We start from the raw sequence: 27,753 nt of genomic DNA, 5'->3' as shown, positions 1-27,753 counted from the left end.
GTCCATGCATTTTGCTAAGTTTATCCTTAACAGGCCTTAATGTTTTATGTACACGTAAGTGCAATATTATATTAATTGACTTACAGTTTTCTTTCCTTACCTAGAAAATGTCAATAACTACAAATATTGAACAAAACACCCCATGCACAGCAAATATGAGCTGTCAGGTGCTGATTGGTCGCAGAAACAACTTAAGTATAAAAGCTCTCAGTAAAAGTCATCTGTGTGTGGTGGTTAAGTTTGATTTAAACATTGAAATATGTTTATAATATCCCTCTAAGTGAACTCAGTAGATAAGATTTAGGTAGCTACCAGGTACTGGACTGTGGCAGCACCGGGTTGTTGTTGGTGAGTAAATGTTTATATGGCTTCACAACTTGAGACTTGTAAGAGAAAAATAACTGACGCACTTAGTATTCCCACAATCACAGTGTTTCCAGTGGTGACTAAAAGTGTGAACCGACTATAAAGGTTGGAGTTCTGCTTTGTAAATCTTATACGTGCTGAATAAAGCACACGAAACTAAAAAGAACCATAATGGTTTCATATCATGTTCTAGCTCTGCCGACCTTTGACAAAAACACAAGACAACGTGAAACTCTTTGATTTTTAAACGGAGTTTGGCCGGAAGTGATCTCCAGAGACGGGGCGTATCGGAATTTGGCAACAGCCGTCATTACGTTTTACGACGTAACGTATTACGTGTGTAAAGATGGCGGCTCGCAGTGTCAGGTCGTGTGTTGTGAAACACAGCTAGTTAGTCTCACAATGACATTATGTTAAGTGTGTTAGGATAGTAAATTATACGTTTTATAAACAGTACAGATGTGGCATTGTAGATAACACGTCACAACATAAGCGACTGAATCTGGTGATATAATTTTAACATGGTAGCGAGTACCTGAATGGCAACTGTCTCCAAGTAGAAGAAACATAACAGAGAGAAAATGCTTCCAACTACATGGTCACGTCTTTCCTGCAGAGCTTTGTCCAGCCGAGGACAGAGGACGCTGAGTCTGTTCTCCAGCTCGGGACCTTCAAACTGGAGTAAAGTGGTCTCCGATGCAGAGAAGATCGTCGGATATCCAACCTCCTTCATGAGCCTCCGCTGCCTGCTCAGTGATGAACTCAGTAATGTTGCCATGCACGTCCGGAAGCTGGTCGGGACACAGCACCCTTTACTCAGCACTGCAAGGTAACACTGCCGAAGAGACACTGCTTTATACCTTATTTACTTCCACCAAGGAGTCAACTCCAAACCAAACTTCATTTAAAAAAAACTGCCAAAAAAACACCACTCTCTCTCAGCAGATGTTCAACTATAGGCAATTAACTTTTAAAGAAGATTCATGTTATTATCTAATCACTCTATGTTGGCATTAATACAATCCAGTAACTGACACTCTCTTTAAATAAAATTACAACCTTTCCCCTTTTATAATTCTGGAGGGAGATGCTGACTCTAGTTTGTGCCTTTCATGTACTTCTCATTTTTACTAATGAGAATTTGTACTGATGATTAGATTCTTACTACTAATACTTATGTAACCCAGCAGCACTCATTTCATTGTTTGTTGATATTTACAATATTTACCCACACACAAACACACTTGACCCCGCCTGCAGCATTCATAGTATCCCCTTACATGTGGGTACACAACAGTTGTCAGTGATCAATATGAGATTTTTGTCAGTCATTGATGTTTCTTTTGCTTGCTGTCAAAATGTGATATTGTGTGTATTATTTTTACTAACCATCTCAAAACTAGTCTATGTGCATCATACTCTAAGTTTATTTACATGTGTATACTATGCTGAGGAGAATGTTGAGTTTTGCACAGATAGAGTGTAATTTTTGTCATGTTAGCACACATTAAAACCCACACAACTTGTGGTCTTTATCAGACAGAGTGGACATGTTTGTTTCCTCACATCCAGCCGCTGTTGTATATGTCGAACACATATTTTATATATTTTACAGTTCGAACGATGTTTTAGGTCTTTCTCATCTCAAGCTTCATTATTACATAACACAAATCTTAGACAGAGGCAGTAGTGAAAGACTTCATTGATTTGATGTCATTACCTCAGTGCTGAGTCGTGGGATTTGAAAGCCTCTTGTGTTTTTCTTTCACAGGAGACACGTAAAATGCAAGAATGCCAAAGAAAAGTAGATTTGATTCTTAACTTCATGCATTGGATGTGTACAGCCTGCTGCTTCCTGGTTCTTTATTTTCATGTTATTTCATAGACTGATGTGTCAATCCAGGACTATGTGTGTAACAATGTTGGCATTTGGCTGTTAGATGTGAAGAAAAAATAAGTTACAATCCCGTATAAACTATAAACAAAAACACCTCAGAATATCATGTAAATACTTACAGCCACACTGTGTGACCTGCTGTGATAAGAAGTAGCGACTCACCATGTGATGTCAACTGTGGTCACTTCAGTGAACAACAAGTACCAAGAAAAGTATGTGAGCCTGAGCAACAAGCATGGATAGAAGCAATGGAAAACTCCCTCTAGACAGAAACAAAATAAAACCGATAAGATTTCAACAGATAAATTAATCAGACCGCGCACATACTAACAAGGAGAGTGAGGCCACTTTTGGGAACTTTCAAGTGCATTTTTGCTCTGAATTTGGTCTATGTGAATTGAGTTTTTTTGTATTACTCTTCACTTTCAGAAAAAGATTCCAAATATGATTTAAACGCAGAGACATGACAGGTTGTTCAAACCCGTGCTTCTGCTTACATTATGCAAATGCAGCTCTTAATACTTGTACAGCCTTTCTCAGTTTGTTTGTTGAATATTGTGATTTGATTAATACTCATATAATAATATTTAATGTATATTCATCCCTGTTGCAGGCCAGGGCAAAAGACTGTGTCACTGTCACCTCTGTGTAGATGTAAATCAGCTTGATTAGATTACTCGGTTCTAAACCATGCCATACCAAGCATATATTTTTATATTTAACTATGTTTCCACAAAGCTAATGGAGCTGTTAAGCAACTGCAAACCCACAATTGTGTGTTGATGAAGGAGGAGCTACACATCTTCTACCACTTTATTGTAGGAGTTGCCTTGAGTTCTTGTGTTTTATCAAGAGAAAATCAGGAACTTTGAGAACGAAGCAACGAGAACGAGAAGAGAGAGTCCTCAAACTCAATCCCGCCATGCAGACGGTCGTGTTGGAAACAGGAGCCCAAGGGTGTAATAACCTATACACCTAAATCTGATATGACAATCCATTTGGGTGTTGTAGCAGGGGGCGGGGGTGGCGAGGGGGGAAGCAGACCTCTTGACAGTCTGACTCCTCACTGTCAGCTTGGGTTGGCTGGTTCGTATTTCCCTCTGTGTCTCTGCCTTAGAAACGCGGCAGATAAAAATATCCACAACAGCAGACAGGCAGACCCTCGTGGAGTTGGGTTTCGGTTTTTCCTTTCCTTTCATTCTCAAAAACTGCAGCTCAGCTAACTTTGCCCCAAAGTGTGGAGTTACAGCGAGGGGACTGCAGCCCAGGAGAAGAAACTTTACTTGCTTTAAGGACAGTCCTTGAGAGGTGGACTCAGACTAGAATTCAGTTCTACTGCTGCTTTTTTGCAATCTCACCTTTGACCTTTAGTACCTTGATCCATATGGTGACCGTTATGACGACTAACCCTAACTGATGCTCCATAAGTCTGCCTGCTTGAAATTGCTGAAATGAAACTACAGTTTATAGAAGCGCGTGTACAGCTTTGTAGTGTAAAAGAAAGAGTTGATGAGACTAAATTAGTCCTTTGATCGACCACGTCCAGAGCTCTTTGCAACAACGACAACACTTGCAACACTGAGGCCAAACACTTTCCAATGTGCAGCCTTGACATCTTCACAAAACATTGTGTCTTCTTTTCTACAATGTTGACTTTTTGATTTAAAGCTCATGGAAACTTGATTTCGAAGCTGAAGTTTTTTTCTTTAACATTAAATCTTTATGATTAAAAAAGCAACAATCAAAGTTAAAGTTTGGAAAATATCTTTATATGAAGAGTTTACCGCTCACATGCAGCTAATCTGCCTTCAGATCAAAACTCTGTTGGTGTGGTTTGATTAAACCTGAATTCCAGTGGCAACACCAGCAATGGAAGATTTTATATAGAATATTTTATGTATTTAAACTGTTGCTTAGCAAAGGACAAACTGAACTGAGCGCTGACTGTGACTACAGTGTGTCTTCTCATGCTGTTATAACTTATTACTCAATTTACCTATTATTACTTACTATTACTCAAAGATTGTGGTGCAAAACTCAGCATAAATCCTGTAAATCTATTCCCTCAGCCACGACTTGCAGGCAGGACCTCGCAAATCTGTTGTGCTGGTAAAACAAAACACTGATCACCATCACGAGGGCACTGTGTCGGCCTCATCGAACCCGAGGCCCAAGGCTGAGGTAACTCAAGGATGACATTAGATGTACTCTATATTAGTTTCTTGCTAGCTATCTTGTGAGTATATTATCAATAGCATATATTCAATATATCACTTTGGTCTTTTTTGTCATCATTTCAGTCTTAAATGTACATGTACAGCACTGATTTTAGTAACGTGCGACCGGTGGGCCGCACTGGATGTTGGGCTGCAAGGGCGAGAGACGCAGCTTGATAGCACTGTGTGGTGATCAGCCCTGTGTAGCTGGCTGCACATGGCTCTGTGTGGCCGTCATCTCCCTCATGCACAAGACAACGGGAATGTAGGCTGAGTTTATTCAGGCGGACAGTGTTATACAACTTCGTTAATATACTCAAGGTCTGTGAGATCAGCTCAGATCAGAAGAATATTTTACAGTTTTATTACATAAAGATCCAATGAAGGGAGAAAAACTACCACAGTTACTGTTGTATTTACCGCTGTACTGCCCTGTCTGAACTCTAGTCTCACGCTCTCTGTAGTTACTACAGAGGAAAGTGAATAACAGAACTACAGTTTAATCTACCAGTTGGTCTATTTCATGTATTTTACAAATCATCAAGATTAATTTATTCTTTTTACTACATGATGTGTGACACAGGCTGTATGTGAGGGTGTGACTCAAGATGGGTTTTGGCGGGCCAGTCCAAGTCAAAAGTCCCGGGCCAGTTTTTGAAAACAGACAGTGAAAGAGGTTTTAGATCTATAAAATCAATTCCCTTAAATGTTAAAATAGATATTGTATCATTTATCATTTGGCAATAAGGCTGCAACTAACTATTATTTTCATTATTCATTAATCAGCCCATTCAAATCTTCATTAATAAGTTAATCACCTTGCAGAGTCCAAGGTGATGTCTTTACATGTCCACCACCCAAACATAACCACTTTGCTATCATGTACGACAGGGGAAAGCAGTAATGTCTCACACTTAAGAAGCTGGAACCAGCAAATATTTAGCATGTTTTTTTGTTGGTGAGTAAAAAACAATTGATTTCTTTTTGGAAATGTGAGAATCAGATCCTGGAGAACGGAACAAACTGTTGGTCAATATTCTTAAACGTGTCATGATCTTAATCTATAAAGGTATCTGCCCTGCACACAGAGGTGAATGTGATGCATAAATTCTGTCTGTAAGAAAAGTGCAGCCACACATTCATTCATTCATTCATTCATTACTAAGGAAAAAAAGGCAGAGGATCAATATGACACCACACATGTGAGGTCATACATTTGCATGCATTAATTCCAGCCCCTGCGTACAACGGCTAAAGTTCCTGAATTCCTGCGCTGCAATTGCAGAGCAGAAGGCGTGGTGACCTGTTCACAACCCTTTAAAATGACAGCAGCCCATTCCTCTCTTCCTGCTCCCTCTCTCCCTCCCTGTAGCCCTCACTATCTCTCTTTTTCCACATCATCCTTGCACCACCCCTTTGCAGGAGGGCGGATGTGATTGATTGATGTATGCTGGTGTGGATAGTGACATAAATATTAATCATCTGCCACCCTCAGGCCACTGGCTTACCCGGACTCCCCAGGAGGAGAGCAGCTTCATAATTTTTTTTTTTTTTTTTGCTCTCTAGCCGTTTTCCGTTCAGCAGGCCATGCTGCTGCGTTCATCAGCGTGCCAGGATAGCCACGATTTTCCAACTGAGTAAAAATTTAGAGTGACCATAAATAAATTTCACAGGCTACATAATGTCAGCTGTGTCGTAAATTTTTGGGGACGTAGCATGAGGTGTTTTATGTGAAAGCTTTGGGTTTTTTGGGGAAGGAACATGGCTTCAGGGAATGTGCAGTCCTCTCAGCACCAGAACACTGTGAAACACTTACATATTTCTTCTGTCATCTTTTCTCACATTTCTGTCTGGCCTCTATTTTCACATCTCTCTCCGTCCCCTCCCTCTCTTCATGCTCTATCTCTCACATCCAGTCTGTCTCGAGTTCCTCTACCTCCCCCTGTGGTGCAGGGGTGGGTCAGAGAAGGTGGGGGTGGAGGTGGGGGTTCGGAGTCGGCGGTGGGGTGGTGAGGCCTGTGTCTGGGCATCGAGCAGAGGGGGGCGTGGCCGCTTGTCTGCCTCGGAGCCCCTAACGAGAACGTGATTCATGGCACAAGGGGCTCCCATAGGGACAGGATTAGAGGTGCTCTGTCTAACTGCTCCCCTGAGAGAGTAAAAAGATATTTAATCTGCCCACCACGCAGGCAGCTACCACTGCGCACTGTGTGTGTCTTTGTGTGTGTGTGTGTGCGTGTGTGAATGTGTTTCTATGAATTTGTCAGGAGCTTGTTGGCTGGGGGGCGGGAGACCTACAGCCCAAAAGAAAAAAAAAACTGTTCTGCAGCAAAACTGATCATATATATATGTTCCTATTATTTTATTTTAATTTGCACAATTTCCCAGTTTCCATTCTGATTTTGCACCATGACTTGCTGTACAGTTTAATATTGTTTTGTTCCATTATTGCTCCAGATCTTCATTCAACAGAATGGATGCGATCTCTAATAAACTGCTATGATCTCAACTCTGTCTCACAAAGATCAAGAAGCATTAAACTGATGTGCAAGACTAAGCTATTAATATTGTATAGCAAACAGTGTGTAGGCTCAGTAAAGTGTCACGTTCACTATTCAAAACTGCAGAGTTTCTACTCTGCATATGACTGTTATCAATCTGTTACTGGTTCTTAAGCATCGCTGATTAAAAGAGGGCGATGCCTGACAGAGGGAGCAGGTAAAACAGAAGACAGCAGGGTCTGGTAGGGCTGAACAATGTTACACAAAAAAAATCATATTGCGATTATTTGGGCAGATATTTTGATATGAGTCACAATTTTAGTTTAAATGGTCATTTTTCGCATTTCAGCTTCACTGAAAATATATAAACATGATGATGATGTGATTTTTGTTGGGTCTGTACCAAACAAGTATGTTTCTTTACATCAGGAGAATAGGATTTGCACAGCTGCTTGTGTCTCTGTAGGATCACGATGCTTCATTTGTGGTCTGTTGTGACACATTTGACCTTTATCCAAAAAAAAAAAAAAAATTGCAGCTGTTGTGATTTGGGTATTGCACTTGGTCAGATTGTGATTTCGATAATATTTCGATTAATTGTTCAGCCCTGGGGTGTTGGGAAAGATGTTTATTTTCAGCAACTATATATTATGGTTCGATCCCCGGCTCCTCCAGTCTGCGTGTCAAAGTGTCCTTGGGCAAGATACTGAACCCCAAATTGCCTCTGATGGCTGTTCCATCAGTGTATGAGTGTGTGTGTGGTAGAAGTGCTGTACGTGTGGAAGGAATGTGTATGTGAACGGGTGAATGTGGCCTGCAGTGTAAAGTGCTCTGAGTGGTCGATAAGACTAGAAAAGCTCCATATAAGTTCAGTCCATTTACCATTTATTAACCATTTAACTAGAAAGAAAAACAGGATTAATATAAAATCATAAGCTTTTTATGTATGGCTCATTGTATTTTTGTCTGCTCGTGGTGTGTCTTTGCAGAGGCTTTGTCTACGACAACAGGAACAATCTTCAGATGAGGGGTGTGATTGTCCTGCTGATGTCGAAAGCGGCGGGGCCGAGCCACGCGGCGTCCGATCTCCTGGCTCAGGATATGGTCAGTGGCATCTACCCCAGGTAAATCACCTGACATAACTGACACTGGGTTGGTGGTTCAGGCAAACTGTATGCACTGTTTTTATTAGGCTGAGTCGTGGGACAAGTGAAGGACTTTATAACTATAATTGTTCTAAATTTTTGCTTATTACTAGTAAGATCATCATTAAAGATCCATCAAAGCATCATCAGCTAAAACAGCAGGCTGCACTGATGAATCTTCCTCCTATGCAGAAAATTCCCCAAAGCTTGCCTAACTGTGAAAAATGTAATTGGTTGCTATTGCTTTTGTGGTAACTCAGGAGCTAATTGGCAAAACATTGTATAAAAGTCATTATGCCCTTGAGGATTTTGTTAGGTGTTAAATGGTGTCTTCCAACTTTAATCACAGTCATAGAGTGTCGTCTTAGGAATTATAGCTTTATCATACCGCAGCTGGTTTACACCAAGCAACTTCTTTGGTTTAATTAAACCCAAGCCGGTAATTCAAATCCACAGATAATAGTTCATACCTGTAACCACACATTAGCAGACAAACTCCCTGCCTTCCACAGAGTTCAGTTCTCATGTATGTGCTGCTTTTGGAGAAAACAGTGGGCAGTAAAAACACGTGTAGCATTGCACGGTAGAGCCATAAATGTGCGTGGCAAGCAGACCAGGAAAGGCGATGCCACTTTTGTCCGTGTTACGTGCCTGCTGAAGGATAAATAGTGAGGGTAATTCTATCCTGTCCTCTGTGGTTATTGTCCATATCAATTCCTGTAAATGAGGCACTACATCATCTTGTGATGTATGATGGAACATGGGGGAAAAACAGCCACAGTTACAAGGCGGGATTTAAGTTGTAATGTTTTGTTTTTAGCCAGTGGTGTGACTTTGTGGATGGCAATCTTGGTCGGTTGTTTTGTCCACTGCTTTGTTCCAGCCTGAAATATTTCAATAACTACTGGATGAATTGCCATGAAATTTGACGTTCGTGGTCCTCAGAGGATGAACCTTAATCATTTTGGTGAGTTTTTATTTACGGCAATTATCGGGTCAAAATCTTTATTTTTCGGAACCTGTAAAACTAAATTCATTCCCTTTGGAATCAGCTGTACTTAGTGTTCAGAGCTAATTCAAATAAGTGCTAATTAAAAAGTGTAAGAATATGTTAACATGCTAACTGATGTATAGACTATAGTGGTGAATAATAAATAAACAATTAAAACCCTTTTCATTTCTCATATAAAAACCTGAAGGATTCACTATTAAAAACAAAAGACTGTATTTTGAGATTTAAAGAACGTGAGATGTTTGAATCAACAGCAGAAGCACAGGGCCTGAACAATAATTGATTGCTTTTATAGTCCGACACCAACCTCCATGACTCGCTGAAGATTGAATTCAAAGATCACATTTTGGATCTCGGTTAAGAGTTCTTTACAACGAGCATTACAGCCTCACAGAGCGCTGAGCGCGGCTGGAGACTCTTGAGTCTTGTTATAGTGCAGCGGAAACCACCGATCAGAAAGCTGGAGACAGAATCATTCCTATACAAAAGTTGTAACTAAATGTAACTAAACGCTGTCATATGCTTAGGCTCTTCTAACTTGTACGAGGTGTTTGGACTTCCACAATATCCGATGGCTGGTAACGACCGTCTCTGCCTGCTCCCCCAACATAAGTTCACTGTGTGTGAGTGTACGAGCGCTTGTTGTGCATACTCGCGTTCCATGTGATATCTCGTTATTTTGCCCTCACGTTCCTGCTCTGCTCGTGTTTTGGGACTTTTACAGAGCGTAATTATCGTCCCCGCTCTCTCTCAGCAGCAGGTATGTCACGTGAGTGGAGTGTATTCAGATCAGGCTCGAATAAACATTACAAACTCCAACGTTAATTGATTTTTTTTATACATATTAAGATATAAAGTGTTAAATGTGGTATTAATGTTCTGCTGTTAAAATGCTGCAGGTAGCACCCTCAGGTCCTCTGTGGCTTTCTCACACACTGCGTCTACCAGAGTGCGTCTCACAACAGGGATGTGGGTGTGTGCCAAGTGGTTTCCAGAAGTGACTGCTGTGTTTGGCGTGGCTGTGTGCTGGGTGCCTGAAAGGCTCCTTTCTTTCTGCTGGCTGCCACAAGGCACATGTGTGTAGAGGAGCCGTGTCTGTGCAGAAACATCCTAATATTAGAGCTAATTGGAATAAACCAGGCGTCATGGCAGCGCTGAAGTCTTGTCCTGTTCAGGCTGAGAGGCCGAGCCGCGTCGGCAGGTCGTGTCTCACAACTGGACGAGTTACTACACACTCACCTCATGTCACAACCTGCCGCTCACATCACTGTGACACTGGATCACTGAATCCAACATGCAGCATTCCCTCACACCCACACCCACACACCCACACACACACACACACAGCATGACTTGATCACCTCATTTGCACTATCTTGCTCTCTCTCTCTCCCCCCGGCACTCCCCCCACCTCTCCTGGGCTCATTAGCACCTCTGCTGATGGCGAGATGGAAGGATGGAGGGAGACGGGGTGGGGCGGGTTTGGGGGGGTGATTGAAACCTCCGGGGGATAGTCTCCTCCCTACTGACAGGCAGCATTTGTAAAGCATTTCCCACTCTGCTGCCTGACACTGATGATTCACCAAAGCACCGCCATGATAGATAGATGGATAGATAGATAGATAGATAGATAGATAGATAGATAGATAGATAGATAGATAGATAGATAGATAGATAGATAGATAGATAGATAGATAGATAGATAGATAGATAGATAGAAACACAGACATGCTCACAGGTAGTCCAACTTGTAGCCACCACACCTCTTAATTTCTTGTGACAGATGAAAGCCATGCCACTGAACACATCACGCAGGCCGTCTGATTGACAGGCCACCTCTTTAAAGCACACACAGGGACGCACTCACATCTGCAAGGCTGTATTTGATGGCGAGGCACACTGCAGAGGGAGGAAAATGGAACAGAACAGTCAGGACAAGGGGCGTGGTGAGGGGCGTTACACCTCAGCAAGATGGCATCGGTTGCTATGCAACTGGGCACCAAAGCTATTTATACACTGGCCCCCTTGTCCCCCTTTTTCCTCCCCAAGCTCCACTGCTACTGATCAGGACTACTAGACTGGAGGCGCAGCTTTGGGAAGTGCAGGCATCAGGGTTTGACTGATTTGAGATTTTGGAGGTTTTGTGCAGTTTTTCAATACTTTAAATTCATAATTTAAAAGTAGATCAGAGGGTGTGTGTTTCCTCATATTGGTTCATTCCTGTCAGGGCAAGTCTCCTACATATGTTGACCATCATGGGACGGTAAAAGCAGCCACGATATAATCCTAACCATTTATCCATTTTACTATCTTTAGTTGTGTAAGGCCTTTGTGGGGAATGTTTCAAATCAATAACCAGGACTGCGTTATTTTTGTGCCCGTGTGTTAGAGGCTCTTGATTTGTCTATTTATTATTTAAGTTGGTGGATCGTGCAGAGGGACAGAGGATAGATAAAGCCTTGTATCCATATTGCCTTCTCCTACTCTGAAATAAAAATAATACATCAACATAATAAGCTGTGGTCAGTGAAGCTACATGTCTCAGCCATCATCTGCAATTATATATGAATCTCTCCTCAACTTAGATTAGACTCCATCTGCGCACCTGAACATGAATTTATGTGCAGCAGCATCTTACAATTATTTTTATGTTGATTATATTTTTTATTGAATCAATAAATTGTTTTGTCTATGAAATGTCAGAAAGTAGTGAAAATGTTCAACACAAGTTCCCACAGTCCAATAAGACGTCATCAGATTGTTTGTTTTGTCCAGAACTGATTCAGTTACAATGAGAAGAGCAAATCCTCACGTGTGAGAGGTTGGAACCAATGGATTCTTTCCCACTGTATTTGTTAGAAAAATAACTTAAATGATTATTTATCAATGTTGTTTGAGTAATTGATAGATGGTCACAGTGGCGTCTTGATATGAACCACACTGTAAGTAGATGTATGTTTGTCTCAGTCACGTTGTTCTTGCTGTTGTTATTTTGGTTCCTTGACCTTGGACTTGGAGTAAATTTTAAAATGTTGTTTTATGACGTGAAATCAGCCACAGCTTTTTCTCACTTTCCTCTGTTGTAACGAGTCGACCTGTTGAAACCTGTCGAGTGAATCCATCCCTCCGTCGCACCTTGAAAACGCACACAGCTGTCAACCTGTTACTTTCCTCTTATTTAAACCCCGAACTTATTAACTCTCATGTGTTGTTGCTCTGCGTCACCAAGCAGAGAAACCAACCAGACAATGGAAGTGATTGAGAGGCGACATAGATGACATTATTGAATTTTAATCACATCTTTTCCATGCCGATGTTGAACACAGCAATTACCTGGCTACAAGATACGTATGTGTGAGTGTGTGTGTGTGTGTGTAGCAAGGGGTTGGAGCGCAAGGCAGACAACCGGCTCATCAGGTTCTCATAGCGGCTGAAAGAAGGTCGTAAGTGGCTATCAGCGCACCCAACCCTGTCTGGATGGATCCCTCCTGTCGCAGCGTGGTGAGCTCCCTCCATATGGAGAGGGCCTAATTATCCCCCACCAATGACTGAATCAACATTTGATTATATCCTCCCTAAGGCTGCTCTGAAAGGCTCTATTCAAAGACCACTTTTATGTCTTTTCTCTCATAATCAAGAATAGCTGTTATTTGCTAATGATAAGTTTAATTTCTTTTTTTTAAAACACAACCCCTGACACGCTGTGTGGCAAGATGTCTGACATTGTGCCCTCGAGTACGATCATTGTGACTAGGACGGTTTTGAAGCAAAATTGGAGAACTCTCTTATTTTTTTAAATGCGCAGTAATTTTCTCTTTAAGTTGACTTGTCAGTAAATATTTCAGATACAGTTTGATTGAACTGTGAGGACCCCACCGGTCTGTGTTCGGAGCAGCGTTGTATATTTCAGTCAAACGAAAGACAAGAGCCGAGCATGTGAATGTTGTATATTCTGTTGTAAATAGATGCTTTTCCCTTTTGCTTGACGGATGAAATGAAAACCCGTAAGTGCTTTGTTCTGATTGAATCCTTTGTGGTCAGCACACCTGTATATGATGCTGTGAATGAATTTTCAACCTTGCCAAACCTGCAGATTTCAACAGCATAAAGACAATGAAAAGGTTTCTGTCAAAAAGCTCTCTAACTGTCAAGCCTTGGGAACGCCTCTCTTAAAAGCCGTGGACAAAAAAGCTGTGATTTTAAAATTTACCCTTTTTTTTTTTTCCCTCTGTTTCAAAGCCAGAGGAACCTGGCAGAAATCACAGAGTTGATCCACACGGCCTTCCTGGTGCATCGTGGGATAGTCAATCTGAAGGAGTGGACGGTGTCGGACGGCCCGCTGAAGGACATGCAGTTTGGGAATAAGATGGCCATCCTGAGCGGCGACTTCCTGCTGGCCAACGCTTGTACGGGACTGGCCCAGCTGAATAACACTAAGGTACACTCCCATTAACAAACTGTACTCGTGAGAAATATCTTACCTGACATCAGAGATATTAATTAGAAACACTGCTGTCTTAATGTGTCCAGACATATCAGTGTCAGTCTGCGTCACTACATCTTCTCTCTCTCTCACATCCAGACTCCACATCTCACCACTGCTATGATATAGAGTCCAACTGATCCTGGAATTTATGGGATATTATTATATGATATCCTCATGTTTTTATTTTGTCTGAATTACTGATGCATTAGTGTGATGTGCATTCCACATTCCAGAAATCCTCTTTCACTTAAACAGTGTAGACTGACTCCCCGCCTGGGGGTCAGGACCCAAAACGGGGCTGCAGGATAAATCTGAGGGAGTCGCAAGATGATTAACAAGATTATCCTTGTTCCAGACCTGAACCACCATCAAATATCTCAGCTTCGTTCAGCAATTCAAACAGGCCTGTTCTTATGTCCGTTGATGGCAGTTTTCACTGGTTAAAGAAACAATTCAATCAGAGTTTAGTTGTTGGGATTAAGAATGGGGAAGTCATGTTTCTGTGGAGAGTCATCCAGGTTAGCCATCCCACTGTCTTCCACACTTACTTACATCACTTACCTCATCATTATTATTATGTCTTTATTTAAAGTTGCTATTTGTAAGTTTTCTCTGCCACCAAACGTGGTTTCTTGGCAGGAACAGGTGGTTACAAGACAATAGATTATGATACGCACTGTGAGCAATGCTACGTCTTCAGGGTAGATTGGAGGCTACAGTGAGTTCCTACTGGAAAGTGACGAGACGGGCTGGGGCTAGCTGGTTAGCGTGCTAACTTCAGTTGAAGAAAAGACATGATAGAAACAGAAGAAAAACAAGAGGCTTGCTTTCCACTGCTGGAGATGGCAAGTTTGATGCTGAACTCAAAACAATAGTAAAACTTACAAATAGCTGTGTGCAAGGGCCTAATTTTTAATGATGTGGAGTAGTGTTAAAAGAAGAACATCAATTAAAACAGCATATAGGTGCGTCGAGTGGTGCAGTGGTTTGAGCAGGTGCCCCATGTGTAGAGGCTACAGTCCTCGCTGCAGTCGGCCCCGGTTCGAATCCCGCATCAGACGGCCCATTACTGCATGTCATTCTCCCTCTCTCTGCCTCTCCGTTTCCTGTCTCTCTCTACTATACTATCCAATAAAGGCATAAAAAGCCCCAAAAAATATACTTTAAAACAAACATATAAACACAATTAATAAATAATGTAATGCCAAGAATCGATTAAAGCAGGTACGAACCGAAATGAAAGGTTATAGATTAAGAATCTAAAATGACCAAATAGATTTATAAAGTGCTTTGTAGTGAGTTCAAGGTGGATGGTGCAAAGAAGCTAAAAGCAGTTCTTCCAAGCGAGAGTATGAACCCGAGGGACATCACAACTTGGGAACCTCTTTAGGTTTCTAAAGTCAGTTAAAATGAAACAGTCTGAGGAGGAAACATCAGTCTTGTCACAACTCGTCAATGTCTCTAACCTGTGACGAGGTGTCAAGCGTAGGCGTTGCGTGGCTGGTGTCTCATGCCAGAAAGGTTGGGAAGGTGGTGTAACTGCTGCTGTCGATCTCATGTCGTGTTAGCTGGAGTTTCTGTAGGTGGCACTCTTTGCTTTATCTGTTCAGCCATGGTGAAAATTACTGTTAATACCAACTACACAGGTCTTTTTTAGTTTGATTCAAACTGGTGATAAAAAAACACACCACTCTTCCTGTGTCACAGCATTTTTACCAAGAACCTGTCAGACACCAGGTGATTACAGGAGCATATGTTAGATTAAAAAACAGAACCTCACATCGGGTCACCGTCCCTCAGTCAGTCACACATTTGATGGCGTACAGTCTGCTTTGTGTGTGCGATAACGTGGTCGGGAGACACCATTGACATGTACACCACGGGAATCCTTCTTATTGAGTTTTCAGTTTTGGACGTGTGTGTGGCGGTGGTCTTGTAAGTGCACCACAGATCATATCTACTACGTCGCCCGGTAACCTCTTACTGACAGATGCTGTCACCACGCTGCTCTGTCAGAATGCGGTCGCCCTAAGTGGATCAAAATAACCGTCTCTCCCCCCACGATGTCCCCATCAGCCGGTCCAGCCCTTATCGCCTTGCCTGCTGCTTCTCATTCAGCACACACAGTCTGGGTTTGTGTCTGCTGTATGGCAGACACCCCCCACCCCCCCCCCCACCCCCACCCCAAAAATATATGATGTGAGTGGTATCCATGGTGCGTCTTGTTTAGGAAACATAGCAGGAGTTCTAAGGATCCAACATTTCCTTTATAAATTAAAGATAATTCTAAAGGTGTGGCCTTTCCTTTACAGTGGTAATTGGCTTTCATTAGGATTTGTCAGTGCAGCAGTACCATGAGAGATAATTGTCACTCTGTGGTTAAGCTACAAATTACAGTAATGGAAATGATGCTGTTGTTTCCCTGGAAGATGGAGAAAAACCACACTGAGAATGAAATGACGGCGGATCTGCTGATGACTCCAGCTTAATTCTGATTTAATCACATTCACATGTAAGGCATTCAAGTTGGCACCAGTTGAATCAAGGTTTGGAGCATCGTCTGTTACTTTAGTTTGGTTCATTTTCAAGGTGAAAACAATGTCATTCAAACTCAGGTGGTACCAAGTTACCACACAGTAATGCCCAAACAACTCTGTGACGGTGTTTATTAGGAGTGTGAACGTAATCTGAAGCAGCCACAGGAAACGTCCCCAGAGTGGAAGTTTTTAAGGGTAAGGAGGAGATAGACATCTGATATTCAGCAGTTACTCATGTTTGAAAAGGTTAGCAAAACAAAACGAACCTAGGGCAAACCACAGCCGGCACAGATGCTCATATTCAGCCATGTTTCTTTAAGCAAGGAGGTAAATTAGATTTTCTATTATTATATTATTATCAATTATTAGATTATTGTTAACAGCACTGACAAGTCGCTCGGCTGAAGTCACAGGGATGAGGCCTGTTTTAACAAGAGTTTCTAAACTGGCGGGAAGTTTCCAAAGTCCTGTTCACTTAACCTCATCTCACAGGTCATGTTGACTTTTGACCCCAGTTTGTAATTGAACCTAAACAAAAAATACCGTATAATACAGTTGATTTTCCTGTTGCGTGGATGTGGATGGGATCTTACATCCAGAAGCATTAGATATCTTTGAAATATCATTTTATAACATTTTCATATTATAAATTTTGCTTAATATGATATAATATGAACCTTTATTTTTTACTTAACCTTGTAAACAGCGGTTGACAGAACAATCTCAACTTAAGGTCCACTTACTTGCTTTTCCTGGAACTTTCAACTACATAACATGGTCTTTATCAGCAGACAGAATAAACAACTTTTGTCAACTAAAGTCAACTTTTAAGTCAACATGAACATGTCCTAGTCCAGTTATTGTGTGGAAAAGAATTCAACAATAACAATGTGTAACAATATCTATAGAAAATTTGGAAATAATAAAAAAACAATAATACTATCAGTCAAATTCATCTTTTGTGCTTCGTCTCTTTTTTTTAGCAAATGATTTGGACTCGGATACAAGTGTAGGGAAGTGGAGAGAGTCACTAACATAACTGTACAAAAGCATATGAAGTTACAGTTAATGGATAGTGAAAAGGCAAGAGGATGAACTGATAAACAACAGATCCGTAAGGCCTGACATGTGCCATCATGATATTATCATATATGTATTATTAGCACAATATCAATATTTTACCTTTTAAGCATCACTGTTATCGTCAATACGGAGAGAGCTCCGATTGCTCAGCACAGAGGAGCTCAGAACACCTGCAGTTCTGTGACATCTACACAAACTTCATCTGTTGATAAAGACAGTGTGGCTTGGTCAAAATCTCCAGAACGAACAAATAAGTGGAATTTGAGTTTATGACTTTCTTTTTTTCGGAAAAACTCCGTCCAGTGAATTTCAAGTGGGGACCGTTTTTACAGCAGTCTGTTTGCAGGAAAGGTTGGTCATAGGACAAGGAGGCAAAGTGAAAGAAAGGGGGCGTCGGCACAGGTTTCATCACATAAAGTCAAACTGTTTCTGCACAGATTAACATGACATCAGCCTTTGTGTCTGTCGGCAGAAACCGAAGAGACAAACTATTACTTACACCTTTAGTTAAACTGAAGCACGGGAGGGATGATAAATACTGTAACTATCATAGAAATCAGGACTACACTTAGTTAGTTGTGAGTTAAAGAGGTAAAACAGTCATTTAATGTTTCACTTCCATTAAGTTAGAGGACTCTGAAGAAGAGAAGAGACAACACTGCATCCTCCATTTCCCATGATGCAACTGGATAGCATCTTTCATTGGACCCTGACATTATAGTACTGTTTCTCAGGCTGATCAGTACTCCGCGTGATGTGTTCACTGAACCTCGTGTAAAAGCAATGGTCCCCCTTTAAAAACTGCATCCAACCTGGTTCTGCTTCTTTGAGTAAAAAAAAAGGCATACAAACATATTGTTACAGGTATTACCTTAGAATGACCTCTAGGCAAACGCAGTAAAGGCTGGATAAGATTTCATTTTCACTCATTAAAATCTGCTGATTCTGATATTTATAATCCTATAACAGCTTCAGACTGTAATAAACTTGAGTTGCAAACCGACAGTGGCTAGTCCCCCAGCCTGTGTGGTCACTGTGCCACCTCTTTTTAATACACAGGGTGACGGATGAGGAGTTCTTGCAGCTTTCAAAGTTTTTCTCATAAACCAGCCTTTTTTTTTTTTTTTTTCTTTTAAGGCAGAGACAGCGATGGAGATTATGTGTCGTGGCCTTGAGAGGAAACCTATGCTGCTACTTGTATAAACTGTAAAGTAATCTCACCGTGGAGCTCCGGTTTCTCCCCCCTCGCAGACCTGTCGGCAAAACACGATCTGGCTGGATTTGGGAATGGAGTATGGGGGGGGCATGGGGAGAGCTTATCTGATACTTTCCAAAAAAAGACCCCCACTGGCCCCCACTTCCCAAGGCAGGCCGGGCAGAGACACCACATCTGGTAATACTGTAGGCACATTGTCCTTCCAGGTCTGTGGGCGAAGCTCGGGTTTCCTCAATATTTTCCCCTGGTGGATTCAGTTACCCAAAGGGCACTGCGAGGCTGACTGGGCAGCCACCGTCACCAGACTTTCCTGATGCACCAAGGATGTCTAGGTTGAGCTGAAGGAACTCTAAATTTAACCTCATTCATTTGAACTGTACAGGCGTTGCCTCTGCTCCCTGGTGCAACGCTGGTCTGGGTGTGAATGAAGGACGGAGGGATCGACTTCAGATTTTGACTCATTCATTAAAACCAGCCTTTAAGTAATGATTTGAAAAGATGCAGCCTCTCATCTGGTGGTTGATGAGGGGCCGGTCGTGTTTCTGTAAGCAAAAATGTAGTCATGCATGCCCCCTGTAAGAGGAAATGGGCAACTGCAGTCTTGAACAAAACTCAGACCTCCACATCTCACAATGGAACAATGTACAGGTTTTCTTTTTAAAAGTTGTTTTTGTCTTTTAAAAGCTTTTTAAGGTAGGAAGGTAAATATTCTCTAAACCTGAAAGCAGCAGCTTTCCTTGTACAGTATATATATATTCATTTACACATCACAGTAGTGGTTATTCCTCATCTTTGAAGCCCATTTTCCTTTTTGCCATTACTCTGCTTCCTGTGCTGCTCCTGCAGAAATCCTACCTTCTGTAAAGGCTGTAAATATCAACAGATTAATAAACTAATTTCCATATGCAAAAGTCCAAAGTGAAATAAAGTTTCAAATAATTTATCAATTAGAAGAAAAGGAGAGCAAAGAAGACCCTGAAGTCAGATAATCACTCCGAAACCTTGTTAACCCCTCTGCTCTCTGGTCTCACCATCTGCCTGTCAGCTCCATTTCAGCCCCTCAGACCGGACAGGCTCCTCATCTGGCCCCCTCCACTGGATCTTCTCTATGAATACAAAGTATAATGAATGAAAGCGAGCCTGGATCTGCATCATGAAACCAACAGGAGGTCCCCCTCCGGCCTGATAATGAGCAGCTGAGTTTGCATCAGTTCACCTGGTTTCCAGTCCTCGTCTCACCTCAGATTTATTCACCAAACCAGCTGCTCAGACACCAGCGCTGGTTGCTCGTGCTTCAATCAGGGGAAATTCAGGGTTTTTTTTAATTACAAATGTCACGGGTGAACTGAGCAGCGTGGCGTTTTTTTGATCGAGCTCATTTACATTCACATGTCACGAGTATAATCAATGCTGTTAGCCAGAGTGATCTGTAATGAGGCAGCAGGTTAGCGGTTCACTACCCGAACCCAAGGACACTTCAACATGACGGACATGTTGACTGTTTTTGGTTCAAAATATGATCCATGCTCACTTGGCTCAACTTCTACCTGTTTGTGTGTTACTTCCTAGAAATGAGGAATGTGGCTCCACCTTTGTCGTATTATTATATTTGAATATATAGGCCTATATGTATTATTTTTGAGCTTTGTCCCTGCTCTCAGTTCAACAGTTAACAGAGGACGGTGGATAAACATGCGACTCTGACGTCCTGTTAACGCATCAGGATTTCAATCTTTGGCCAAATGTCTGATGCTTCTTTTTCCCCCTTTTTCTGTGTTTAACAGGTTGTTGAACTGATCTCCAGCGCCATTGGTGATTTAGTTCAAGGAATCTACTATGAAAACTCCAATAACACAGAGGTAACGTATCTGTTCTACTTTTATAGATCTAGGGTGCAGTGAAAGGTGATTTCATGAAAAGAATAAGTATGTCAGATTACATCATTTTCTAACAAAATAACAAAAAGAAATTACCTTTAACATTTGTTGGAGTGAATTTGTATATGAATGTCTGGACATTTGATACATAAAGGCAGTTCTGAGTGATTTATATGCTGATAGATATACTTAAAAGATAAATTCAAAATATAGAAATGTAGGTATTTTTAATAGGGGTAATTTAAAGAAAATGACTGGTGATATTCAGTATTCAAAACCAACAATGAGTTGATCCTTCCAACAAAAACTGTCTGTGTATCCAACGTCTAATGTAGCTTTTTCCTCTGTGTGATAGAGCTTCATTGTTACCCAAAAACTATTAACCTGTCACCAGACACCCGCATTTTTGTGCACCAGCCCGAAAATAATGAAAGGTTACTGTTCAACCTGTTTTATTAAACCTATTACCCTGGTCTCCTCTGAAAGGTAACTTTTTAAATTATACAACCAAAAAGTCAGAATGACTATAAGAGCCAAAGCGTACATCAGATTTGACAGAGTATTTTAAGATGTCACATCAAAGAGCCACACTGTTGCAGTGGCTGACATGTTCCTTCATTACAATTATCGCACCCACTGCAGTTTATTTTGACTCAGCCCCACTTCCCTTGTGCTGGTAACACTCACTAATGCAACTAATGCTGATTAATCCTCTTCTGCAAATAGTCCCCAACAAATACACTATTTCCCCCTGTTAGAGTGACAGTTGCTTCAACCTCCCGGGCCCTGTCCTTTCTGGAAATGTTTTGAGCTTTTTTTCGAGAATGAAAGGGTTAATTTATGACCAGTTTTAAAAGATTTACATCTGCAGTAGGAACAACTGGCGTTAGAGCTAAAAGCCACAGACACATTGTTGACTCTCCTCTGCTGACCTTTTATTCTGGAAGTTTTTGAGGATTAATTAATGGAGATTGTAGATGAAGTTCTTACAATGTGTTGTTCTCTCTGCTATCAAAACTTTTACATTGTGTCTCGCCAAATTGTCCAGAGATGGTCTATAGTATTTAACCTTATTATAGTGAACATGTGGTGTTAATAATGTTTTATGTTGGACATAAAATAACATATTGAACGTGTTTGTGTAGCTACTGGTGTGTTTTTCCCCTTCTAGGTGTGCGTCCCTCTCCCAGCTTCCCTCTGTTCCAAATAACTGCAGAACTTGTGGGAAATACTGTGTTAAATTGCTGTTACTCTCTGGTCCAACATCCAATTACATGCTGAAAAATGAAATCACAGAGAAGGAGGGGTTGTTTTGATTTAGAGGTTGTGAGGTGCTCTGTGGGAACTTTGAAGTCGTACAGTAGGAGCAGTGAGAGCTCAGGCCCTGCGGTGTCTCTGCCACTATTTGCTCTGCAGGAGAATAGTCTCACTGGTGGCGTCGACGTGGCGACTTGGGAGGAGCAGACGTTCCTGTCCCACGGGGCGCTGCTAGCCAAGAGCTGTCAAGCTGCGATGGAGCTCGCCAAACATGACAAGGAGTCCCAAAGACTGGCCTACAAGTACGGCAAGCACCTATCACTAGGCCACAAGGTAAGTCTGATCTGAGTGTCCCACCCACCAAGCACCAAATACCAGTGAAGTTAGTGTTTGGGGGATCAATCAAGAACGGTCAAGTGCCACTACAGTGGACTACTCCCTGAGATAATCACTCTCATATGTCTTGGTCTAAAGGCCATGAAAACCTATTTTCTCAAATAGTTTCTTAGTATGAGCGATGGGGTCCTGTACTGTTTTCTGTCAAAGTTTTCATTAATTCACATGAGAGATTTCTGTTTTTCTGTTTCTGGCCTTGTTGTTCTCACTGGTTTAAAGTGGGTTGTGAATCACATATTTCTGTAAGTGCAGTAACATTTCCATCAAAATTTCATGGCAGTTGTAAGGATGTTTGACTAAACCACGCCCACACAGTTGTGATGGCACAATATTCATAGTTAAATTAATAGACGGCACATTTTCAGACATTATCTCCAGGAAAACATTGATACTTTTGCATTCAGGTGCACACAGGAAAAGTGCCACAGATAGTTATGTAACCAATGAACAAAGAGGGCTAGAGGGAGCAATTCAAAGCCAGTCTCCTCAGCTCTGCACAGCTGGCCAATCGCAGTGTGAATGTTGGATCCTCGGGTTTTCGGAAAGTTACCGTCAGACCATTTCTGTAGCGGCCCCTCCTAACTCGTCGTTGGAAAGGTGTGGGGGAAGAAGCATAACGGCATGTTAACTGTGTCTGTCTGCTGTTCGGTGCTGAGCAGGTAATGAACAGAGCTTTTCCTCTGAAAAGCTGCGGCCATAAAAAAAAACCACTATGAAAGCAGTGACAGTGACACAAAACAGCAAAGTTGCAGCTGGATGACTAAAGAAACTAAAGCTCTGTGAAGCTCTGTAAGGCTGAGGGCAGCTGCAGATTCAGGTGATAATATTCTGTAGGTCCAACACTATGAATGACCCATATCACACTGCCACAGTCTTTTCTACATTGTCATTTGATTCTTATTATTATAAAAATATCCACTTTTAGTCACTTATTCTTTAGTTTGCCGATTAAATCATGAATCTGTTACCCTACAGAGAAATAGATTCAGTTTTGAAACTTTTCAGAGGCTTTAATAATAATAATGCTTTGTACTGAATCTCCACCCTGCTCCTTCTTTTATTTCCAAGTTAAATCAAAGCTTATAAATCTAACAGGCTGTTGATTGGCTGCATGTTCCACTGATCTACAGGAAGCAGCAGTGTTTAAATGTGGTTAATTGGCCTTATTTTGGTTCAACAGTGTAAGAAGTCTTTTGAATGAATGCTTTCCACAGATGAATGACCGATTTTTGAGATGTAATCATTCCTTCGCAGATGAAGCAGGTTTTTGATACTATCCTGCAGTGCATTAGCTTTAAGTGTGTTTTTATTTTCACATTAGGGACAAACATGAACAGTAAAAGTGTGGGATCAGGTTGATTTGCGGCAAAGCTAAAAGGCCATTAGTATTTAATGTTAATGCAGATGCTTAAACATTTTCAAGGTTCAGAGGTTTTCAGCAGTATCTCACTGGGTTAGTGTAAAAGTCATTCATAATGATCCCACTCACAGCGCTGTATCAGTACGTCCCCTCCTGCCGCGGCTCCCTGCAGCTGCCTGTCTGCAGGCCTCAGCGGCTACAGGGAATCTCAGCATGGGAGGAGGCAGAAAGGAGGTCTTTGAAGGAGAACCATCCTCATCAGGCTAGACTGTGTCTTTCAGCAGGCTGCTCATCATGCTGGTCATTAACAGGGTCACTCAGAGTGTACGTAGGCACAATGTAAGCTCCACCGTTTTCACCGCTGGGTTTGTTTAATTGGTGCCTGAACATTAGAAAGAAGAATGTCACTGACAAAGGTGCTCTCCCTTCTGTAGCTGAACTCTGACCTGCAGCCGTTTATGAAAAGCAGTGTGGGAGAGCCGGTGTCGTTCAGCTTGAGCGCCGCCCCGGTAGTTTTCCACCGTCAGATCGTCGGCCAGGAGAGATGGCATCAGCAGCTGCAGCAGGTACAGGAAGGATGGGCCATGACGCCACTGCAGCAGATCCATTTATTTACTTTCTGGAGTGTCAGTCAGTCGACAGTCACCCAGGCTCTGTTACATACACAACACACATAAGAGACTGCTCATTGGTAAAGTAATAGTAAGTTTTTAAATAAATATCTTTAAGTTTGCAAGTTGTATACAAACAAGTATCCCAGTATGCAGGAAAAAAGAAATATATGTAAAATATAGTGCACAGAATTTTCAGTCCTGTGAAACACACACAACCCATTTCTTCCTGCTCAAGAGGCAACAACTGCACATTTAACATGTAAAATAATGAACTACTGGAATTCTACCCCAGTAACCAAAGGAGAAAAACAGGATATAAAAGACGTCCATATTTCCTGAAATTAGCAGATTTATGGTAAATTAGATTTTTTTTTTTCTTTAATGAAACATGGGATGACATCTTTCAACCATCTGGTATGAGAACAGGGGTTTAGGTTTTTCCAGTTAATTAGGATTAGACGATGGGTGAACAGACAGGTGAAGATGCCTTTTAAAGCATTTGGTTCAGTTAACATGTTGTGAGGATGTAAGGTGGTATTTTGGATAATTTGCCTTTTCTCATTGAAGGTTTTGGGGGGGGGTCATGGTTCAGGTGGTAGTTCGGCCACTGATTCCTGGGATCGTGGGTAATAGCATTGAAAAAGTCAATAAAAAGTTGTTGAGCACGATGTCAAAGAACAGGATTTAGGTGATAATCGCTCTCTCGTTTCTCTTCTCAACAAGGCAAAAACACTGAGAAACCAGCCGGATTACTCTAAGGTAAGACCACTGATTTGTACAAAATCTACACAAAATGTCTCTGCTCTTATTCTTTGCAGCAGCCTCTGTTGCCTTTGTGTTGTAATTCAGGCATATTTTTAAAAGGTAGTTCCATTTTTCTTTGTTGTATTTCAGTGGTTTCACCTGTTTGCTCAGAGGCGCTGCGTCTCACAGAGCCATCACAGAGAAACAGGATGTCTTTTCACTGTAACCTATATCAAAGTTGGGAAATGAGCTTTCCAAAGTCAATGTGTGAGGGAAGACGGGGAGCGATAGGGGTGCAAGAAGAGACTGAAGCTACAGAGGAGGGGTCTGATGGTGTTAGGGGGGTTATCTGGTCCCGTCTGAAACCAGAGCAGGAAGGATTAGTTACCGAGGCCTATTTGTGGAGGAGACACTGAGGCTCTGAGACAGTGGCATTGTGAGAGAATCTCCTTCAGCAGACCTGCTGCTGGAAAGGGGACATGGGGAGAAGTTCGAAGGGAAGGAGAGAAGAGGGGACACAAGCAGGAAAGCTGAGAGCAGGACAGGGGGAGGGATGAAATTTGGGGGGTGAAGAAAGACCTTGTGCCCTCAAGAGTAAAACTTTGCTTTGATTCAGCACAAAGACAGGAATGCATAATAATTCAAGGAACTCTGTGTACATGTCTGACATCTACAAATCAAATATACAAATCTCATTAAGTCTGATAAATAACCATTACATTTACAGCAAAGATCAACTACAACAACACTTTTTAAACACTTTGCCTGTTGTGAAATGTATTATCCTGGGAGAGGGAAGAGAGTCCGGCTGGGATAGAACTGGATATGTTTTGAAGCTGTTAATATTTTGGCACAAACAATGTAAGAAAATCTGACAACATGAAAGAAGTGAGGAGGTCAGCTGTTGTCTTCCTGCTGTGAGACAGAATGACCAATCACAAGTTCAAGACTAAATTTTAGTAAATGTGGAACCTCTAAGTGTTTGATAATAAATAGATAAGAAGAATGTTATGAAAGAGATCTCAATAATATATAGAGTGGAATATATAAAGTCATTAATATATTGATTGCTATATAATTTACTAAACTATTTAAACTTAATTTATTATCATGAAATGTTGTTCATCTGTCTCTGCCTCTGTTTCGGTCTCTCTATTGTCCAAAGGCAAAAATCCCACACTTCAAAAAACTTTAACAAGCAACAATGGCAAAGTAACTGTGAAACAAGCAGCTGCTGCTACAGATAAACACAGTAACTCACCTCTGCTTTTGTTAGCTAACAGGTTTCGGTCAGCTTGTAAACTTGGATTTTTACTGAGCATCAGAGTGACGAGTGTTAACAGCAGCAGCGAGCTGGCAAATTCACATGTGATTTTATAGAGAAGTGTGAAGTGTTGGTCCATGTGATTGGATGAAAGGTGAGGTGGCAGCGACTGATGACAACGCCATGAAAAGTTAATGTCATTGGGAAAGATGACATGAAATGAAAACTTTGGAACTTTTGGAAAAGGGCATTTCAAATCATTTCTGTAATGAAATAATCATTTCATAACAATCAATAAGTTTCTATTATTTGTTGGAGTATTTAACAATTGGTCATTCATATATTTTACATACATAGAAACAAAAATATCAGATTAATTCATTGTGGTAAAACACGTAATGTATATTTATGTCAGTAAAAAAAATGTAATCTTTATTTATTGCATGCAGCAAGGCTGAGTTACATCATTGTAATTGTTAATTTCTTTAATCTACAAATGATTCATTTATTTTTATTTGAATGTATTGATGAGATCAGAATGAGGAAGACATTGAGGCTGGAGGGAAAGAAGGAGCAGGCAGAAGAACAAGGAGACAAACTTTAAGGTTACCTAACCTGTAAACGGTGGAGAGTGTGAGATACTAAGAGATAAGGGAACATTTAATTAATACAGAACAAAACAAGACTCTGTGCAATGAGTGTGAACAAGGATTATTTCTAAAATAAGTAAGTAACCTGGGTGATGCCGAGTTCGACGCTTGCAGCTTTTTTATTTTTTGTTAAGAGGGAAGGCCTACGGGGATTTCCACCTCCAGAATTTCTGATGTAAAATGCCCTCAGCGAAAAGATGTCCCAACACACCAGCATTGAGGCGCATGGGGTCGCTCCAATTCACGCTGTCTGTAAAACTTAATCGGTTGGTTGGGGCTTATTTGACTTGATGTTTTTTTTTCCATTTCCTCCTCTTGCATGACTTGTATATGACGTGTGTGTAAATCCCAGGCTGCATATACACAGACACATACAAATTTAAAACCCTTCACGAATTAAAAACATGAGTAGAACCTGCAGAGAAATAAAATTCAGGGCATTTCTTTCTCATTGTAAAAAAAAAAAAAAGTGCCATCTTTTTTTAACATAATGAATTTTTCCCCTGTAGTAAAATGTGATAAGCTGCCTCCAGTGGCACCAGGGGCAGTGTACAAATACAGACATGATTGTGTTATACAATGGGTTTCCTGTCATTAAAAAAGACAATGCTGTGCCACTTTAAGAGTGAGCTAACTTTCTCTGGCTCTTAACAGTTTGTTGTATTGACAGCTGGATAGTAACAGGAGTGACACAAACATGACAAACTAATGTGTGTTTTCATCCCTCAACAGCTTTTGGCAGCAGTTAAGTCAGAGAAAGGCATGAGCTCAGCGGTGGACTTATGCTGTTACCATGGCAACAAGGCTCTGGAGGCCATCCAGGCTTTCCCCTCCTCCGAGGCTCGATCCGCCTTGGAGAACATCGCCTCCGCCATCACCAAATTTTGACCTGGACACACACGCGCACACACTCACACGTACTCACACACACACTGCTGTTTCTAAATGTGCAGCCTGGAGTGTCTTTGTCTGCAGAGGCAACAAGACGACACTTAAGAGACAAATGAACGTTTGAGCCAGGTGCTGGCTCACGTCTGGAGAAACTGTTGTGCTCTGTTGTGGATGACAGTGTGCATCAGAAATGCATTGGCTATATGCATAAATGGTCATCATTAAAAGAAGAAATAAAAACACA

The 27,753-nt window shown here is 41.3% G+C and overlaps 1 protein-coding gene across 1 annotated transcript; it reads left to right on the top strand.

The window, feature by feature from the left end:
• Positions 1-720: 720 nt before the first annotated feature.
• On the top strand, positions 721-27,753 carry pdss2 (prenyl (decaprenyl) diphosphate synthase, subunit 2). Its single transcript, XM_056394088.1, has 8 exons — positions 721-1,195; positions 7,967-8,101; positions 13,374-13,572; positions 20,241-20,315; positions 21,750-21,923; positions 23,781-23,912; positions 24,684-24,719; positions 27,351-27,753. Exons 1-8 carry the CDS (start codon positions 948-950, stop codon positions 27,504-27,506), a joined length of 1,155 nt encoding a protein of 384 aa, XP_056250063.1. The 5' UTR covers positions 721-947; the 3' UTR covers positions 27,507-27,753.

Source organism: Seriola aureovittata, chromosome 13 (genome assembly GCF_021018895.1).
Source record: "Seriola aureovittata isolate HTS-2021-v1 ecotype China chromosome 13, ASM2101889v1, whole genome shotgun sequence".
Lineage (NCBI taxonomy): Eukaryota > Metazoa > Chordata > Actinopteri > Carangiformes > Carangidae > Seriola > Seriola aureovittata.
The sequence above is the reverse complement of the archived record's forward strand: the minus strand, read 5'-3'. Positions and strand labels throughout refer to the sequence as shown.

What these genes read in the sequence shown, in the direction of transcription:
- pdss2 (XM_056394088.1), top strand. Translation starts at nt 948, where the DNA reads ATGCTTCCAACTACATGGTCACGTCTTTCCTGCAGAGCTTTGTCCAGC. An exon ending in CCCAGCTGAATAACACTAAG is followed by an intron (nt 13,573 to 20,240) that starts GTACACTCCCAT and finishes TGTGTTTAACAG; the next exon opens with GTTGTTGAACTGATCTCCAG. An exon ending in GGCATCAGCAGCTGCAGCAG is followed by an intron (nt 23,913 to 24,683) that starts GTACAGGAAGGA and finishes CTTCTCAACAAG; the next exon opens with GCAAAAACACTGAGAAACCA.